Source organism: Phocoena sinus, chromosome 19 (assembly GCF_008692025.1).
Source record: "Phocoena sinus isolate mPhoSin1 chromosome 19, mPhoSin1.pri, whole genome shotgun sequence".
Classification (NCBI taxonomy): domain Eukaryota; kingdom Metazoa; phylum Chordata; class Mammalia; order Artiodactyla; family Phocoenidae; genus Phocoena; species Phocoena sinus.
Genome location: NC_045781.1, coordinates 57,890,671 through 57,911,049, shown reverse-complemented (window position 1 = coordinate 57,911,049; position 20,379 = coordinate 57,890,671). Strand labels below are relative to the sequence as shown.

General features: G+C 58.6%; 1 protein-coding gene across 11 annotated transcripts in view; it reads right to left on the bottom strand.

The window, feature by feature from the left end:
* Positions 1-20,379, bottom strand: part of BANP (BTG3 associated nuclear protein) — a 104,541-nt gene that overhangs the window by 4,135 nt on the left and 80,027 nt on the right. For 8 of the 11 annotated variants that reach the window (XM_032613160.1, XM_032613163.1, XM_032613165.1 and 5 more), the window contains 2 exons: positions 4,284-4,427; positions 820-1,441 (listed from right to left, as the gene is read on the bottom strand). In XM_032613160.1, the coding sequence (XP_032469051.1) occupies positions 1,370-1,441; positions 4,284-4,427 (216 nt within the window). In that variant the 3' untranslated portion in view covers positions 820-1,369. Of the gene's footprint in view, positions 1-819; positions 1,442-4,283; positions 4,428-20,379 lie in introns of those variants that run through there. The other 3 variants (XM_032613164.1, XM_032613168.1, XR_004346929.1) reach the window with 2 other exon arrangements.

The window sequence follows — 20,379 nt, the reverse complement described above, 5'->3', positions numbered from 1 at the left end:
CAAGGTTCATCCACCTTGAAACCTGTGTCAGTGCCTCCTTCCTTTTACGGCTGACCTACAGGGCTGCTGGGTCGGTGGGCCCCATTTTGTAGGCTGTTCCCAGCCTCCGGCTATCGTGAAAAGCGCCGCTATGAACGTTCGAGTGCACATTTACGTGTGGACATACGGTTTCGATTCTCCTGGGCGTACACCTCAGAGCAGAGCTCTGGGCCAGATGCCAACTGTCACAGGCGTTCTTGAACAGCTGTTCTACTAAAGACCCGACTGCGTGCAGAGCGTTTTTCCCATCGCGCCTCTGCTTCTGATGTGCCCTCCCCTCCTGAGGGTGGTCCGTCCTTCCTCTCTGGCTGCTTCTGGGTTATGCTTGTCTTCGACGTTCTGCGTGTGTCCAGGCACGGCCTCCTCTGTATTTCTACGTGAGATCTGTTCCGCCTCCCCAATCCTTTACGTGTCATCTTCCTTCTATTCTCTCCTTCTGGGATTCCAGACACACGTTAATTAGACCATCAATACGGCATGCTCCTTCAGACACGACTTTCTCTAAAGACCCCCCAGAGCTGGGACTTTCTGGGGCTGGAAGAGGCCACGCCATTCAACAGCGCAGCTTACTCGTGGGAGCACCCCAATTCTGAAGGCTCATGCTGCCTCGAGGGACACCGTGCCTGGAGACACTCCATCGTGCAGCCCCCCGCACCCCAGGCTCCGTCACAGGACTGCCGGGACAGCCACGCCCCTTCCTCTGGAAGGGCCCACACAGCTACGTCAGGGCCGCCACAGGCCCAGGGGCCATCTCCTAAGAGGAAACAACGCGACAGCCGCCGTGGTCATAAATCCATTTTATTCCATTAGAAATGCACAATCACAGTGCTGACAGCACCCCCTAGAAAAGTAGGTAAGCAGCGTTCCCATCAAAATCGTTAGTCTTCTTCTGCAAATACCTATTCTCATCACACTGAGCAGAGCACACAGCAAAAGGCTTCTGCTACTCCACTTTTTTTTCAATTTTGTTTTTTGTTATAAACACCATAGCAAATTAAAAAAGCTGTTTGAACAGAGAAAAATATCGTAGTTCTTGATTTCCCGCGTGTACTTAACGCGACCACGCTGTGCTTCCCGCTCCTTCCCCGGACGCGGCGGGGTGATCAAAAGAAACAGGGTCTTCAGGCGGGGGCGGCAGGGGCTACTGTCGTCTTTATTTACCGGGGCGCTCTCCCCGAGGATGAGGCACTCGGATGCACTTGAGCAGAACGTGTGCGGGCCCCCTCCCGTGCGAAGCCGAGGGACGGGTGCGTGTGAACGGTGCGGGTGACCGGAACCAGCGCTGAGCGGTGGCTCTGGCTCGGGCCCTGTCTGGTCGGCGGCCGTCCCCTCACTGGATCTGGATGGCCCCATGCTCCAGCTGCATCTCGGACTGCAGGGTGGGCTGCAGGGCGTCGGCCGCCTGCAAGAGGGGAGAGGGCGCTTTCTATCAAAGGGCCCAGTGTGCGCATCCGGGCCACTCCCTGGTCACGGGCACCAGCGGTTTTCAGGCAGAGTAAACACACACCCGAGCTGGAGGGTGAGGCTGGCGGCCTGAGTGTCGCCCCTGCTCTGGGAGAGGATGCTCCCGGCAGCTGTGACAGATCCAGGGCCACGGTCTGTCTCTGTGGGGCCCTGTCTTGGCCCCTGCTCCCCCCACACCTACCCACCGCCTCCCACATGTGCCCCTCAGCTCCAGCCACCAGCGCTGCGTCCCCATTCCCACTGGCCGTGCACTCCAAGTGATCAGCATATTCACAGTTTTAAGGTAGTTTAAAGGAAAAAAACACCATCTTGGAATAAGTCACTGACCATCCATCTCAGCCACCAAGAATGGGCTCCCAGATGGAGATCACTTGGGGGGGTTTTCAGACTCCCCTAAGCCGCTGGTCAAAGGCAGCACCAGACTCTCAGAGGTGGGCTCCGTGGCTCCGCTGAGGATCTGTAGCTGGAGGGGCCCGGGGGTGGGGTGGGGTGTGGTGGTGCACGGAGGAGGAGGTGGGGAAAGCCACACGGCGGGGGCAGAGTCCTGCGGGGCCAGCGCTCCGCCTACGACTGCAGCTCAAGGGGAAGGCAACACGGCATTTTCGTAGCGGGGGTGGGGTGGTGGGGGCGGTTCCCCACCCATCTGAGGACTCACCACAGGCCTCCTCCGCGCTGTCCCGAGGCCACGAGACGAGCTGGGCTGGGCACTCAGGAGGCCCACACTCTGGCGGGGAGCCCTGCCCTCTCCCCTCACCCTCAAAACGCGGCAGGAGACTGGGGCCCCAGGCAGCAGCGAAGCACAGCACGGCGGAACGGCGCCAGCACAGACGGGGTGCCCTCTCCCCTGCCCATGGCTGCTCTGGGGAACGGGCCCACCCCTCACACAGCCTCTGGGGCTCGGGGGGCTCGGGGACCTCGGGAGCCAGACCCATCCTTCCCCAAGCACCAGATGAGCAGTATGACCCCGTTCCGAGCAGCAAACTCTGGAAGGAAACCCACAGGAGGGCGGGAGGCCTCCTGCTAATGAAGAGACCATTGGGAGACCCCTCCCTGTGCGTGAGGCGGGCGGGGGCCCAGGGAGGGGCCTGGGCCCCAGGGACCGAGCTCTTCTGCGGGGAAGACACCCCAGAAAGTGCACGTCCCCCTCTGATCTACTGCTCTGTGTGCTACGTGGTCCCACTGGCGGGAAGTCAGGCGCCGGGAGCTCAGTGGACATGGCTCCCCTCGACAGTGACATCTGCACGAAGACCACAGACCTGGCCCAGGAAGACGTGCCACATGACACGCACCCCAGATTCAAGGCACACACTCTGAGTACCCCCGTGCGTGTGAAGCAGCAATGACGTGGCTGTCAGACCCGCCCAGCTCGGACGGAGCCCCAGGGTCCTTCTTTAGGACAGATGTCCCTCGTAAGCTCGTCCACCCCCCCGCTCCAAGTTCTGTGGGCTCTCTGTCGGCCTCATGCCCTCTCGGTCAATCTCCAGAGTGGCACATGCCTCTCTGATCACTGCTGCACAAAAGCACAAGTGTCCAGGCCGTGGCTGCTGCCCACATGGCACAGTGGACAGGTCTGGGGAGAGGAGGGGGCTGCACCTTCTCCAGGACACACGTTCCAGATCTCTGGGCCAGGTGGGGACTTGTTGTGAACCAGGGTTAGGTCCCCACAGGACCGCTGATCACCCAGCCAGCCACCTGGTCACCAGGGCCACCTTGGGCCACCTGCCTGGCCCTGCTGAGCCGTGTTCCTCAGCAACTACCAGTGGGAACAGGACACGACACCTAGGACGGCGACCAGCGGAAGCCAGGAGGGGAGGGGGACTGCGTGGAAACTCAGGGCTTTAATTCTAAGCGTCAAGGCCCACGGCAGGATACGCGCAGCTCATCAGTGCTGGGCAGAGGAGGCGGTCCAGGAAGGAGGCAGGGAGGGGACAACAGGCTGAGGTCACAGCGATGAGAGCGCCCCCGCCCAGAGGCGCTCAGCAGTGAGTCAGAGAGTCAAGCCCACGGCCCGAGGTTTGAGGGCACCCGTGTCACCCTGGCACCAGCAGCCTGAGCTGCTCCAAGGGCACCCTCTCCAGACCGCGCCCTGACAGACCTTGATCACACTGCCCCCAAACAGGCTCAGGCACGAGCACGGGGGCCCAAACCTGGCTCCCCCATACCCAGGGGAGGCCACAATGCTCGCCCAACCAAGCACACCCACTGGGGCCAGAGGTGCGAACGCTTCGAACATCTCGAGCAGCAGCCCCCCTGCCGACCTGACGGCTCAGAAACTGTCCAGATGGAGCCCGAGCGCTGCTTTTCTGGGGCCCCCGGGAGAGCGCAACCGCGAGCAGCATGGGAAGAAGACCGCAGCCCAGCGCAGCAGAGCTCGGCCCACCAGAGGCTGCCACGGGGGAAAAGGGCAGAGGCCACAGGCAAGGGCTGCAAAGGGACTGCCCGTGGCCGGCAGGCGTGCAGACCCTGGGCCGGCCCTGCCCCAGCCCGAGGAAAAAGGAGGTCTCAGGTACACTTAATTTGGCCTCTAAATTTATAGGTAAACATTTGCATGAGACAAGAGTTATCTCAAGAAATTGTTTAAGGCTGGTATCTGGGCCAAGAAGTAACCTCTCACCTTTACACTTTCAGGCACTTACAAGACACGGAGTCCCAAGCGAGCGCCTACGTCTACACCATGCACCTCTCATGGATCACTTACCTTCCTCGCGGGAGAAGGCCCAAGTGTGTTCACTACCTGCAGGAGGCCCAGGCCCTGTCCACTTCCCAAAGGGAGGACCCACCTGGGCTGCAGTGGTGTGGTCGGTCACCGGTGCCAGCTGCACGTACTGGACCTGGATGTCGCTGCCCTGGAGCGGCGAGCCGTCCACCCCCGTGGCAGCAGGGTCCGAAGAAGCCACGGCTATCAGCTGGGCCCCCTGCAGCACCTGCAGACACAGAGCAGAACCGCGTCAGCACAGAGAGCGCCGGGGGAGTCTGCCCCGTGCTACCTGGACCGCGGGGCGGGGCACCTGCTGACAAGGGTGCGCCGTGTGGACATGCACGGCAGGACCAGGCTGCTCCACTGCAACTGCAAGTCACCTCCCTCAAACATCCAAGTGCTGGATGCAGAGAGGGGCTTTTAGGCCTTACAGGAAAAAATACCCAAAGAGCGAACTGAACGCAGGGATGTGGCCAAGGGCGAGTCTGAGATGGAACAGGAGCTGAAGCACCTGGAGACCTTCCCAGAGTCACCGCTTTCTCAGGTTCATGGAAAGGGGAGCCTGAGGGCAGCCAGGAGGACAGGCAGATGGCCACAGGGCCTCGACTCTGGGGCAAGCAAGACACATTCACTCCGGGGAGAAGCGGCCCCCAGACAGTGGGCCACTAATCGAGGCTGAGAAACAAGCAGAGATGTGCACGTGAGTCACACGGCCCCAGGCTCCAGAGGGAGTCGAGAAGGGCTGTGTGTGGAGAGGACACAAGCTGGAGGGTGAGGCCCAGGTCCCGGGGGGGTGTTCGAGCAGCCTCCAAGGAGACAGATCACGGATCACGGACCCCCGTCCTGTGCACCATGAACCCACTTGGACTGTGCCTGGAGGGAGGGACAGATGAGGCCCCCATGACGGGCTCTAGGTGACGTCATCACTCACGAGCACCCACACCAGGCCCACCGCGCCCTGCAACAGGCAGGCAGGCGGACTGGTGCCTCGAAGCCCCACAGGGAGGATGGCGAGTGGGCGGGGGCCTCCGAGGCTCTGCGTTCACGGGAGTGAGCTGCCATGAGCTGTGGGGCTTTTGCCTTGGGGCTGCACCCCCACCCCCTCAAATTACACGCCCACTGGGCCACCTCCTGGGGGCGCTCATCAGCTGCCCGGGGCGGGGCAGCCGAGGTCGCGCTTCCTGACCAGCCCCCGGCCTCCCACACGGGGTCAGAGCCGAGGGTGCTGAAAACACACTGCAATCTCAAACGCGATTCGAGTTTTTGATGAGCTGAAGTTCTATTTCTCTAATAACGAATCCATCAGTGGAAGAAAGCAGGAAAATTCGATTTTCAGAATAAAAGACAGAAGAAAGTCCTAACTGGTTTTCCTTCTGTGTCTGCGGAAGCCATCTGCAAACACAGTTTCACATCTCGTAGCTGCCGGCTCTGCTGGGCAGAGTGACGGCCCAGAGACGGGTATGTCCCAATCCCGGGCCCCGGGACCTGGGCCGTGTGCCCTGACAACAAGGGCACTTTACAGATGGGGCTGAGCCGGTGATCAAGGTGGGAACGGAGTCCTGAAGCATCTGGTGGCCCCGTGTCACACAGGCGGCTCAGAAAGCAGAGAACCTTCCCACATAACAAAGCGCGGACACCACGCAGATTTGGAAGATGGAGCAGGGGCCACCAGCCAAGGAATGCAGCACCTCTGTCTCCCCGGGATTCTCCAGAGGGAACCAGCCCTGTGACCCCTAAACTTCAGCCAGCAAGGCCCGTGCTGGACTCATGACCTCCAGACTGTGAGAGGACAAACTTGCGCATACTCCACCAGGTGTGGTCACGTGTCCCCGCAGACACAGCCCCACGTAGATGGCCACGCTCATCTCCTTGGCTTCCTCCTTCCAGGCGGGAACCAGCTTCTAGGTCCCCAAAGAGCTGACCTGACAACAATGGCTCTCTGTAAAACACCACTCTGTCCTGTATTAACTGTTTGTACTAATGAGCTCACGAGAGGTTTTAAAAAATTGGAGAAAACCGACATCCCCTCTATTATTCATTTTCTCTTCCCCAGAACTTACCCACCACCAGATCATTCATGGTCAGAAAGACAGGCATGGGCCTGCCCAGTTCTGCAGCTCTGCCACCCGGTCGCCAGGGAGCAGCCACCCCCTGGGCCCCGTGGGGACGAGAAGCCTCGGGCAGCAGCCAGTGTGGCCCCAGCAGGGCAGAGGGCAGCGGAGCTCAGGGGCCACCCACACTCAAAGCCCAGCGCCCCCTCCCCAGGAGGCCAGGAGCGCCTCCGCTGGGGTTCAGTCAACCTCGTGGCTTTTTACGAAAGCACAGCACGTCCCAGGAGGGCCTCCCGCCTACACACTCCCAGCAGGGACAGAAAGTCAAAGGATCCAAGCTGGGAAGCCAGCAGGACCTGAAGACAGGGGGACAGGAAGCTGAGTTTAGTCATTTTCCCAAAAAGAGCAAAAAGTCAAAAGCCCACCCAAAATCAGAGCCACGACACGTTTCCTTACTCTGAGCAAACCGAACAGACGGGCCTGTTCCTATTCTCACAAACTACGTGTCAGGACGAGGGCCCCCGGGGGTGACCTCCATGGGGGCGGCTCTGCCAGCCGGGCCGGCAGTCCCCCACCCCCCGGCGCACCCACTCCCCACTGGCCCGCGCCCCAGCCGCCTGCTTGGCCGTCCAGGCTGCTGGACCACCGCCCCCTCTCCACTGCTGATCTCCCCTCCCCTAAGGAAGGGGCCGGCAGCGGGGACCAGGGACTCCCGCGCCCCTGAGGACGGGGCCGGCAGTGGAGACCAGGGACTCGCGCGTCCCTGAGGAAGGGGACGGGAGCGGGGACCAGGGACTCCCGCGTCCCCGAGGAAGGGGCCGGCAGCGGGGACCAGGGACTCGCGCGTCCCTGAGGAAGGGGCCGGGAGCGGGGACCAGGGAGCGTCCCCGAGGACGGGGCCGGCAGCGGGGACCAGGGACTCGCGCGTCCCTGAGGAAGGGGCCGGGAGCGGGGACCAGGGAGCGTCCCCGAGGACGGGGCCGGCAGCGGGGACCAGGGACTCCCGCGTCCCTGAGGACGGGGCCGGCAGCAGGGACCAGGGACTCCCGCGTCCCCGAGGACGGGGCCGGGAGCGGGGACCAGGGACTCCCGCGTCCCTGAGGAAGGGGCCGGCAGTGGGGACCAGGGCCTCCCGCGCCCCCGGGCCCCTCTGAGCCCTGGCTGCCTCGGCCACTGTGCACCTGTGACTCCAGACTCAGCTCATCCCACGCAACGGGAACAGGGGCTCCACGATGACACGGGTGGGAGGGGTCTCTTCTGTTCACTGCCGGATCCCCATCGTCCAGCAGTGTACCTGACGCTCAGTAACTATTTCTGAACTAAGTGAAGACCATGCCGATGTGGACGAGGAAAGAGAACGAGGAACAGGGGGGGAGTGGAGCAGAGCTGGTCCCGAAGCCCCACACTCAGAAGCGTGTCCGCACGCCCTTCGCCCTGGCTCTCTTGTGGTCCACTCTGCCCCGAGCCTGGCAGCTCTGGGGGAACCTAAGAGACTCAAACAAAAAGCTTTCAGAAGAAAACAGGAGGAAGGAGGGGTTAAGTGTTAAGGAGAGACCTTGTCAGCTGGAGGATACAGGCTGGTTACGATGCCTTTCTCGCCAAGAGTGACAGCTCTGGAGCTGTGAGCGGGGAAGAGGCAGGAAGAAACACACAAGCCAGGCTCACTGCCCGCCTGCTCCATCCACCCACCCAGGGCCTAGGGGCCAGACGTAAGGCCAAGCCCCTGGCACCCTGTGAAGAGACGCATGCACATCCCCGAGCCGGGCCCTGGAAAGGCAAGGTCAGGCTAGGGCATCTGGATCTCCAGGCTGGTCCTGCATCAAAGCCGGACACCGAGAACCCAAGGAGCGGGTACGCACACGTGCTCTGCAAACCTCAGAGCACCAACCGAAGGCCGGCGCAGCACAGAGGGCTCAGCGCAGTCCTCGCTCATGGTGGGCGTGGCGGGGGTGGTGGTGCGCGGAGCACAGACACATTACACTGTGAGATTACAGCGAGCAGCTGACGGAGGCAGACAGAACGTACGAAACGGACGTTGGCTTTTTCTCTCAGTCTGAATCTAGCCATGTAAACCGTCTCGAGGTAACTAAAAGGCCTCTAATGACCAAATCCCAGAGAGCGGCTGGCCTTCACCAGACACTCCCCAGCACCCGCTGCCCACGCGCGCGGGGCCCCCCACGCTGCTCCCTCATTAAGGACCCACTGCGTGCGAGACACTGTGGGCAGGACGCGACCCCAAGGAGCCTACATTCTGGAACGGTCCCCGGGCTGTGAAGGGAAATGACTGCTTCTCAGGAGGAGCAGATGAGAACCGGTTGGCGTCCAGATACGCAGCTGGGGGGACCTGGGCCCAGAAGGCCCGGGGACAGCTAGGGAGAGAGCTGGGGGAGGTGCCACAGAGGAGGGTGTCACGGAGGGCCGAGGCTGGGGGACACAAGCTGTGAGGCTGTAGCCCGTGCTCCCGTCACAACCTCACCCCCGCCTGCAGGTCCTGGACTCGACTACAAATGTTAACTATTGCAACGTCGTCACAGTTCTGTCACTGTCGTACACGGTGAATTTAAAGTCAAATCTAAGACTATCTTTTAATGGAACTTATGAAGTCGTGGAACCTATTTCCGAGTTCGGCCTGCCCTCTGGTTCTGGTGAAGAGCCACCACTCCCTACAAATGCAGGTGTGCCGTGCACTACGAGTGATCACTCCCAGCCTGGGGGTAAATAAAACGCAGGAAAGTATTCTCAACTGGGAGTTCGTTCAAAATGCCATGGCCTTTCAACGCTTCCACACCGGTTTGGTCTTGATAAGCGACTCAGGAATGAGTTGAACACTTAGCGCTAAGCGGGCATGCGCGTGGACAGAAGGGAAAGACCTCCCGGGCCTTTCGTTATCGCCCCCGCCCTCCAGGCTCTGCCCTCCCCCGCTCCCCCCAGAAAAGTGCGGGGAGGGGGTCTGTTCTTCAGGTGGGGCGGCAAGGACAGCCAAGGGAGACAAGCGTCTCCATGGAAAACGGGCTCCGACTCCAGTGGGCAGGAAGGGGCCCGCTTCTCACGTGGCACTCGAGCAAGGGCGCCGCCAGGCTGGGAGAGGCCGGCGGTGACACGGCCTCCAGGGCTGCTCCACCCACCAAAGCCACCTCGCTCATCCGCGGTTTCAGTTACCCGCCGTCAACCGTGTCCGAAAATAATAAATGGGAAAATCCAGAAATAAACAAGTCCTAAGGTTTGCTCTCGAGCTGTTCTGAGCACTGTGATGAAGTCCCGTCCTGACCTTTGTCCTGCACGTCCCACCCGTTAGCCACTTAGGAGCATCTAGGCTATCGGCTCCACTGTCTGGGGATCACAGGGCTTGTGCTCAGGACACCCTTCTTCTACTCCGCAGTGGCCCCGAAGCACAGCAACAGTGACTCTGGCATCTGGATGTTCTCTCACTGTGCCTCATTTGTAGAAGAAACTTCAGCGCAGATGCGTACGTACAGGAAAACCCTAGTACGGGTCTGGTGTTACCCGTGGTTTCAGGCATCCTCTGGGGGTCCTGGAACACATCCCGCAGACAAGGAGGCACGACTGCGGCGCCTTCCTGCGGCCTTGGGAAGGCACCACCGGAGCCTCGCCTGGCTTCCCTCCACAGTGGCACACGGGCCCCAGGGGCCCCCGCACTTGGGCGGGAGGGTCACACGGGCCCCCGCTGTGGGCCCCTGCACCAGGCACCTGTCCCAAGTGACCGGCGGGTACCCGAATGGGACAAACAGCTTGCTCGGCGAAGCCGTCCTGGACACGGACCCACAGCAAAGCCCTGTTGGGCTTTGGTGGACGGGGACCCCAGCCGCCTCCAACTCCGGCTTAAGAATACGTCTTCTCAAAAGCAGAAGAAGCTTGGATGAGAGAGCGGCCGCGAGAAGGAGTCAGAAGGCCGGCTCTGCAGCCCCCCACCCCGCCCCCCACCACTGCTCAGGGCAGGAGCGACCCCACCACCACCTGGAGCTGGGACGTCACAGTGCAGCCAGCAGCACACCCGGCAGGGACAACCCCACCGAGGACAATCCGAAGGGCCTCTCCCGAAGGAGGGGCAGGAGCAGACGCCCTGGAGGCAGGGCGCTTCTCCTGAAGGTAAAAGGAGCGAGAGAAGCCAGGACAAATAAAAAGCGCTCTGCGGGCCCACCACACGGGCACCCTCGGCGGCGGGGGGCCCCCGTGCGGCTCCTGACGCACACAGTCAGGCTGACCTGGATCTCAGCTGGTGACAAGGACTCCCGCTGCGCAGAGTGGCAGGATCCCTGCGGCACCCGAGGCCGCTGGACACCCGCTGGGGGTCCTCACTCTGGCAGGGGGACGGGGGCGGCCCCAGAAAGAGCACAGAGTCAGCCCGCGGCAGAGGTCCTGCCGGACAGTGAGGGCCTGGCTCGCCTGGCTCCCACTTCTCCCGACAACGAGCCGCGGCACCTTCCTGCGTCCTGCTCATTTCTGTTTGCAGCCTTTCCCAGCAGGCGGTGGGGGGCAGAAACATCTAACTGGAAAGCAGCGAGCTCCCAGGACAGTAGCCAGAAGCAGCGCCTCCAGACTTCCAGGGCAGCTGCCCGCGGCTGGACCGGGCGAGGGAGCCGGCGGGGCCGCGCTCCCTCGGAGAGACACGCATGCACCGACGCGGGTGCAGCTCGCGCCACCTGGCCGGCCTCGGTCACAGGCTTCCCTGGTGTGTCTCTGAAGCAGAGCCCATTATTTTCAGACCAAAGAAAAATGGCACAGTGTCCAAATCTGAAGCCGCCGACTCAGGGAATCCTGGGTCTACAAGCACTGTTTTTCTGGAGTGCACACATCTGGTTTTCCTCTATATTCTGTCAGTTCTGAAATGCTGTTTGATACCCAACTGAGATAATGCAAAACTGGTGCAAAGCCTAAAATAAATGCAAGGAGCCCAAGGACTTTCCAGTAATACTTAGAAACAAAACTCTCAATCCAACCAAGAATACACCCAGACACGCACACACACACACACGCACGCTCACACACACAAAACACAAAGCAAAAAACCCTCATGCACTCCCAAGACAGGCACCGAGCACAGCTTAATTAAGTGCGTGGCCAGGAGAAGGGTGAGACCCTCACACCTAAGGCCTCCGGGAGAAGCCAAGGTCACTGACCTGTGTCTGCATTTCCGCCTGAACCCAGCTGGTTACGGTAATATTAGCACTCAACCAGTGGACTTTTCCAAACCTGGATGTTAATTCAAAGAGCAGCTTCCCCCATGACAGAAAGATGAGGAGGTGAGAGGAAGATGCCCCAAACCGCCAACCGGCCAGGAGACCCCACGGCACAAAATCTATTTTGTACAATTGTACAGCAAATGTAATCTGCTTCCTTGGATCCCACTTGGAGTTCCTGCCCACGAGGGGCACGGCCAGACACAAGCACAACTGGCAAGGAACCCCAGAACACAACAGAACCAGACCAAACACCGCTCCCTGGGTGTTCCTGGAGCCCTCGGCGCGAGGCCTGGCCTGGAGACTCCTCACAGGCCTCAGGGCTGGAGCCAATGGATGCAATGTTTTAGAAAAGCACGCTACGGCCAGGCCAGCAAGCTGGCGCTTCCAGAGCTGACAGGCCAGCGGTCAGGAGCCAGATTTGCAGCTCGGGGCGGTGGCTCCCGTCAACACAAGCAGCTTCTGCCCTCTGCTCCGTTCCTCCTTCCAGCATCGGGCGTGAGCCTCAATCACACTCCGGAAGAAAGGAAAACAAAGCCTAAAAATGTGATAAAGCAAAAGCGGAAGTCTGGAGACGCGCGTGGTATTCAGCCCATCATTCCAGAGAGGGCGGCGCTCCTGGGAACAGATCTTAACCATGTGTCTAAAGACCTTCCAGTCGAGTGAGGTGGGGGTGACGGGGAGTGGAATAACTCAGCCACAGTCAAATCCAGGGCCTCCACTTGCCCGTGGGCTCCAGGCCTCTGGCTTCTAGAAGGCTCAGGTGGGGGTGGGTAGGGAGCGGGTAAGACAGCGCTGCAACAACAAAAAAGGTGTTAATTAGCATGTACGTGACCTGACCTGACCTGTCCCGGGGAAGGAAGAGCTGCCCAGCCATCGGCAAGGAGCTGAAACGCCAAAACACCGACACAGACGCTGCAGCTGCCGTCGCGGCCAGGAAGCAGAGCGCAGGCCGGGGTCGGGCTCCGGCCGGCCTCCCTCCCTGCTCCCCACCCCCCGACTGTGTGCTGGACTCCCACTGTTTCTTTATTTAATTTGGAAAACTCACCCCACAGAACCACAAAAATTATCGGCGTGTTCACTGTGATGGGACGAAAGAAAGAACTTCCAGAAAGAGGTGACGCAATTTTCCTACTGAGTTCCAGTCAGCAGGGAGCATTTACCAAAGGACCCACCATGCAAAAGGCCACTGGGACCCAACTCCACCCCCGGGGCCATGTCCTCCGCTGGAGCCTGCCCGCCTGAGGCCGCGTCTCAGAACAATCCATGCTGACGTGAGGCACACGAGATTACTGTGTGGTCAAGAAGGTATACGGGGACCAAACAGCCCAAATCCCCGTTCTGCATCCACAGCAGAGCTGCCACAGGTCCAAAATCCTTCCTGGGAACAGACAGGGTGCTCTGGACTGAGTGTCGAAGCCCTGATTCCCTGCATGATGGGGTGCGGGTGTGGAGGTGGGGCCTTCAGGAGGCATTAGGGTTGGACGAGGCCACGAGTGTGAGGCCCCTACAAGAGGTCAGTGCCCTTCTAGGAGGGAGAGAGACACAGGACGCCGCCCACAGGCACACCAAGGAAACCACGTGGGGACATAACAGCAAGAGGGTCCTCGCCAAAACCCAACCGCACGGCACTGTGGTGTCGGGCTTCCGGCCTCCAGGACTGTGGGGCACACATCTGCCGTTTCTGCCCCGTCCATGGTACCCGATTACAGCCACCCAACCCAGATGGGGTAGACAGGAGACAAACATCCCGGCCCCTCCCTGCGCCCTGCAGAGGGGAGCTTGGGGCTACGCTCTGAGGCAGGTGTGCCATCCGCAAACACGCCCGGGCTCACAAAGAGAAGCTCGGTTCGTGTGTGACAAGTGCTTGTCTACACCGCACGTCATGCTCAAGGGCCAACTGACGGACACCAGGAGTCACAAACGGTATAAACGTTTAACTTCGGGTGTAAAGAATGCCTTCCAACTTCCTCTGAGTGAAAAGACACCTGAAAGCAACCCTCCACGCTCAGCCAATAGGAGCCTGCCTCGGGGGAGGGGTGGGCCCCGAGGGAAGGGCACGCCCACATTTCACTCTACAATGTGTTTAGCCAGGAGCCGGTGCGGGGCTGCTGTCGCGCACGCACTGGAAACGAGACACCACCACGTGTGACTGCTAACGAGAGGGGGCTGGACGCGGGGAATCTCACAAATCACATCCCACAGCTGCGGGCTCCAGCTGCACCCCCGGAGAGGGAGCATCCAGCACTGAGGCTCCTTCCCCCATGCTCCCTCACTGGGTAAACCCATGGAAGCCAGTGGACGAGGGCGCCTGGGGAGGATGGAGCCAGGAGAGCCCAGCTCCCACAAGGACCGGCCAACAACCAGGGACATGTGTCTGCGCCTGCCCCGCCACACACGGGGGAAAGAGGGCATTGAGGGCTGCCGGCATCAGGGCCAGTGGGTTTGCATGGAAGCAGCAGGACAGGCCGGGGTCCTGGGGCCTCGGCCCAAGAGCTGCAGTGCTGGGCACTGGGCACAGATGGCCTCTTGTTTGTTACCACGAGTGACCAGGGAGGAAGCTGAGACTCAGAGGCTAACTTATGTGCCCAGGACCGCAAGGCAGAAAGAACGCAACCAAACAGAAGAGGCTCTGAGGGCGGCTGTCCCAACTCCCTCCAGGCTGCCCCAGTACAGCACGAGGCCAGGTCCAGTCACGTGGGACGGGAACGCGTCAGAAAGAGTCAAAGAAGGTTACACACAAATCAGACAAGAAGAAAGCTCGAAAGCCTCATCTGACTTTAGAAATCATTTCCCTTTAAAACAGAAGGAAGAGCACACACTCTCAACCTCTCTCCACCGGCCTCTGCGATGAAGAGGCTTTGAGCCCTTCGCTCCATCTCCTTGGCCGACTTGTCTCCTTGCCAGACACCTGCCCTTCTGGCATCATCCACCTGGGGGCATCTATCTTCCGGCTCCGGGGGCTCCGGGGAGCTCAACTCAGGTGCCGGTGGAGCACCGCCCTAAATGGAAGAGAATTCTCTCAAAAAGACCCACCTGGCGGTGACATCACAAAGACCTACTTCCAAGGAGCCCCGCTTTCCCTCCTGTTCGCCGTGCCCGGTTTACCCGAGTGCCCCCCGTCCCCTCAGAGCCTGGTCTAGACGGCTGACGGCCGCGGCCACGCGTGTGGCCTGGGAGGCACCTGTCTCCCCGTCTCCCCCTCCGCACCCGCCCTCGCTAGGTAAAGCATCTGCCGGCAGGCGGGGCGGCTGTCACTGGGCTGCTGGCCCACGCTGCCCCCTTTCTCAAGGGCTCCGCTCTAAAGCTGGATGGCCACATCAATGTGCATCTTTCGCCACAGGAAGGCCACGGTCAGAGTCTGGGCCGACCTTCACCGGTCAGCACGAGGGTCGTGTCTGTAGAGCAAGGGGACAGCGTGGGAACGTTACGTGGGCACGGGGCTGAAAGCAACAGCTCAGCGGGCAGCTCTGAAGCCGGGTATGGGGCCACCCGAGGAGCTGTCTGCTCATTTTACTTTGGCGTCAGCAAGAACCATCGCCTGGATTCTTGAAATCAGTGACTGTTTGCCTACACACGAAAATAGTTCTAGATGAGTCTTCTACCCTGAATGCCTGTCATCCGCAGCGTGCCTGTCCGTTCAAGGATCCTTCAGCCCCTCCCTCCCTCTTCCTCTCTCACACACCTGACAGGGCTGCCAGGTGCTACCTTCTCTCTCCAGTCCAAGCCCAGTGGCACATCACACGGACTGCATTTCATTAGGGGGCCGCAAGTCCTCAGAGAGATGTAAAGAAAGACGGTAGCGGAGTTTTTGCCAGTACGTCTGCAAATGTTCCCTCTTAGTCGCTGTGTGAGAGGGAACTCAGAATGAGGAGAAGCCGTCCCGATTCCTCGGGACCTCCTTGACCAGAAATCGACCTCTGCTCTGGAGCTGCATGGAGCCCGACCATGAGCGTCCGTGCCGGTTCTGCCTCGGGTGGTGTCAAATTTCTGAACACAACGCCCACGGGGCCCAGGCTGGGGGCCCGTCCGCGTCCTCCAACTCTGCCAGGCATTCCAGGCCCGCCGGAGCAGCGGCCTTGGCCCGCACCCGGGCGCCCTGATCAGACTGGGCCTGTGATTTCTACACGAAAGATTCCTCACGAACACACAATGAAGCCAACGGTCACCCTGAAGCGCACTCTCACGGGGGGAAAAGTGGGACATGACATTGTGCTTGAAAGGTTTGTCTTCTGCAGTAACTCTGCCGAGTGGCTCAAGGGCTCACTCGTGTCCCAGCCCCGTGCGAGCTCTCACGCCGCAGGCCCGTCTGGTGGCCCCGGCCCCCCGGCTCAGCTTCCTGCAACTTCCACCACGTCCTCCTGAGACCTCCAAGCCCTGGAGACCCGTGGTGCCGGGAGAGCCCAGCGCTAACTCCGGCACCCTACCCGCCCAGATCCACTGTCTAAGCTCAGACGCCTCACACGGTACAGCGACTCCCCTCTGGGCTGCAACCACCAGAGTCCACACGTGACTCCACCTAGAGCACGCAGAGCGAGCCTCCAGTCTCTACAACATGGACGGCCAGAGCTCCCGGGGCTTGCTCGGGGAAAAGCCGGGGCCTGGGAAGAACAGGAGGGAAACGTCCCCACGGGTACTTTCCATCCCCTATTTCTCTTACCGTAAGGAAGTGAACCATCTGGAAAAATGGCCAGCACTTCACGGGGCAGCCCCATTACAGGGCTGGCCTTCCACCCACCCTCCTCCACAGCTAGAAATCCAGAAAGCAAATTCCTGGTGCAGGAGTGGTAACTCGGTTCCTTCCAACAGACAGCAGCTGCCCTGACGGCGTCTGGAGTACAGTTGCTGGGGTAAAGAATCCTTAGCTGCTCTGCACCCAAACGCCAGGGACACTGGTCCAACACCAGGCATGGGCTCCACTGCCCGCTGCACGCACGCCCCTCACGGAAAACACAGACGGTGACAGAAAAGCTTCAGGAGAGCCCAGAGAAATCACCAAACCCTCCTTATGCAGAAAAAGTTCTACAACTTAGGCCTCACTAAAAAGAAATTTGGAATTAGTCAGAAGTCACAATTTTTCAGCCTACTGAGCTGTAAGGTTTAGGTAAGTAGTGCTCCGGACATTTCCAAGTTATTACTCATGACAAATCATCAGTGAACGTATGCCACATTTTAAAACGGCTTAAAAATAAAAGTGTATCAAAATGCTTTCAACTCACATGCATATCTTACAGTTAACTAATGCTAATTTGAAATAATTACTATTGTATTTATTCACCAACAAGGAATCACTGAGTACTGACAACTGATACTACACTGGGTACTGTGAAGAACAGAAATGAACAAAATTTGGATCTAATAGCATTGAAGCTATTTAACTTAACATTTTAAACGTATATTTGAAAATGATGAAACTCATCAAAAACGATTCTCGAATTTTAAGGCTTGTCACTCTTCCCTTGCCTGTCTGGAGTCAAAGCCTTTGAGGCGGGGCTTGACCAAAGGGGCTCAGGGCCGTGGGCGATGCGTCCAAACAATCGCAAGGGCCTTTGGGGTTGGCTTGTAAAGCTACTCAGCCTCAACTGACATGAGCCTCCAAAGACATCGTGACTCTAATGACCTACAATACTGGAACCGTACACGTAAGTAACCACATGGTGCAACTTCTTCTAAAAACGTCATTACAATATCCTTCCCAGCCCAAACCTCTGTCAACCTCCTCCGGGCCTTGTCCGACCAGAAACCGTCTTGCTCGTCACAGCTCCAGGGACAAATGACAGGCGTGGATTGCCCCGCCAGCGTCACTAACTGGTCATCCTCAGCCACGCCTAAAACTGCCTTCCCCGCTGCCCACGGGCCCAGGAGGTGGCGAACGGGGAGTCCTGGGAGTCGGGAGCCCCTCCGGCAGCCCCAAGCCTCCGCTGGGGACCAGGATTCCCAAGGAACGGAGTCCCGACGGGGCCAGCTGCCCCGGGCAGGGCGACAGCCTGCAGCGCCACACTCAGCTTCCGCGGCCGGGCAGCAGGAGACGCGCCGTTGTTTCTGTGACTCTTCTAGGGTATTTTTGGGAACCACTCAACACCAAACTCCCTCCACATCTGGCCTTTTCTCATTTAAACGATATTTTCCACCATTTCTGGTAGAGAAGGCTTTTCCATGAGGGGTTAATTCCCTGAGCTACCTAGGTTCTCCAAGATGTGTGTCTGTGTTTTGGAAGGAACCTATTTTCTTGAAGGGAACATTTTTATTAGAAGTGAAGTGACAGTGTGAGGGCTTCCCTGGTGTTGCAGTGGTTAAGAATCCACCTGTCAATGCAGGGGACACGGGTTCGAGCCCTCGTCTGGGAAGATCCCACGTGCCGTGGAGCAACTAAGCCCATGCCACAACTACTGAGCCCACATGCCACAACTACCGAAGCCCACGTACTTAGAGCCCGTGCTCCGCAACAAGAGAAGCCACCACAATGAGAAGCCCGCGCACTGCAACGAAGAGTAGCCCCTGCTCGCCGCAACTAGGGAAAGCCCGCACACAGCAACAAAGACCCAATGCAGCCAAAAATAAAAATATAAATAAATATTTTTTAAAAAAGAAGTGAAGTGACAGTGTGTACCATCTGCAAGGCTGAGACTGCTCTCCTGGCGTGGCAGACCACTAAAAGTGGACTAGAGTCCCTGGGAATGGCAGACACTGTTTCACTGCTATAGATTAAGGCACCCTACACACACACCACACACACACACACGCACTCACACACAGCCCTTCTCATCCACCCCAAAAAAGGCCTACACTCCAAAAAAGTCCTACACATAAAATGTTGGATACTTCCCACCTCTTCTAATCTTTTTCCCAGCTGGGTTTATAATGCCTCATTTTATGGAAAAAGTTCCGAGAGCTACTGAAATTTACTTTTAAGCAAAGTATAAGGATGGACACAAATGCCAAAGAACTCGAGAGAGGTTTAAGAGTCTCGAGAACACCAGGGCTATTTAGTTACATACTGGTGAAGTTATCTCACAGATGCAGGAGGAGAGTAACCTGGACACATCACCGTGTTGCCTTTTTAAAACACATGTGACCCATGCATGTGTGTGTTTCTGTGTGTGTGTGCTTCTGTGCGTGCGTGTCTGTGCGGCATATTCATTACTGCAGAGACGGGCTTTGCCAGAACACACACAACTCCCAGGTTTCCAAGTGTCCTGACGTCGTTCAGCCTACAGACAGACACACAACTTTTTTCGTACGCATCTTAGATGACGTTAACCACAACTGTAAAAAAAATAAAAATCTACCAAAATGCGCATCTAGTTGAAACAGTACTAAACCATTTCGTGATTCACAACGTAAGCACCATGACTAAAGCTCCAGTCTTTAAAGATGCCCCATGTGGCTGAAAATCTCCCAACTATGGAGAAAAAACTGACCCAGATTCAGATGTCCCAACAGATACGATGTTGCCTGGCAATGGAGCTGGGACCAAGTGAGCGTTCACATCTCACTAGATCTGAATCGCCTGGATCCACATGCCCTCTGGAAGCCGCTCTGAATCTTCACAGCTCTGCCCCACACCTGAGTGCCTACCGAATGCACAATGCGACAGGCAAGAAACAGAGCGTGGATCTGCCCCTTACCTTTCTCACACACTCCTAGTTTGTTACCTCCCCCCAGTAAAACTCCTAAGGGCCAGGCGGAGGGAGCTCTATCACTTTAGCCTCCACAGCACGAGGCAGAGAAGACAGATCACAGCTCACAAGCATCGAAACTCGCTTGAAACATCCCTTCATGGTGGAGTAGGGGGAGGTAACGCTGGTGGAGGCAACGCTGGTGGAGGTGACAGTGGCTGTGCAGTCCTGGTGGTGGAGGCGACGACAGCAGTGATGACAGCGGAGGGGGAGGTGACAGTGGCTGTGCAGTCCTGGTGGTGGCAGTGACAACAGCAGTGATGACTGTGTTCTAGAGATCTGGAGCCAAGGCGGGGGCTTGAGGACTCACATGAGAGTTGGGGGCTGCATCCATCCTGGACTTGACCTCCCTGCACAACCCTGGAAGAGGCACCGGCTACTGTCCCCACGTGTAAAGGAGAATGACATCCCCTGGTTCACATCGTCAACAGCAACACAAGGCTGGGGTGTCAGAGGGAGCGTACGTCCAGCTCCAGAAAGGAACACCGGCCCCGTGGGCAGTGGGCTGGCTCCTCCCATGGCTATGGCAGCCGGGGAGGCCGGAGCATGACACTGGAGGTGCAGGGGGCCCCAGCCTCCTCCTCCTGGGTTGTACTCTGACCTTTAGTGACAACTCGGTATTAACTAAAACAAAGGCGCCAGCGCCCTCCCAGGGGCAGGCCTGCCCTCGGGTGCTGACGAGCCCAGGAAACAGAGGCGCCGCAGACACAGTGGCCAGGGGACCTCGCGGTCAGCCAGCAGCAGCCTGTTCGCTCGAGAGCACTGCTTCTTAGTCACACGAATAAATGTTGCGGTCTTTGCTTTGTTTTCTTAAACTCCCCCAAAACCAAGATGAACAGAATGCAAAACTTAGAAATCGTAAAAATCTAGATGTAAAAAATCTCAATTCTTTAAATGCAGAAAAGGACATTTTAAGACTGTTCTAACAGTTCAACAAAAATTTAACAATACACAATAATCATAAAAAATGCACCCAACTTTTACCATCAGCCAAGCTGCCCCAACGAAGCACACAGTTAAAAAGTGTCAAGTGCTCGATGCAGATTTTAGGCCACTCGGGTGGGTGGGCTGAGGTCTCGATGCCAGCACTGACAGACTAACTCCCAGCCCACCAGCCTGAGCAGGGAGGCTCATTTCCGGGGCTCGTGGTGCATGATTCACCCAGTAACCGTCTCCATGGAAATCCACCGGGCCTCTCCGGGCACTCAGGCAGGCCCCTGCCTCCCCATGAAGGACACAGGCCCTGCCCT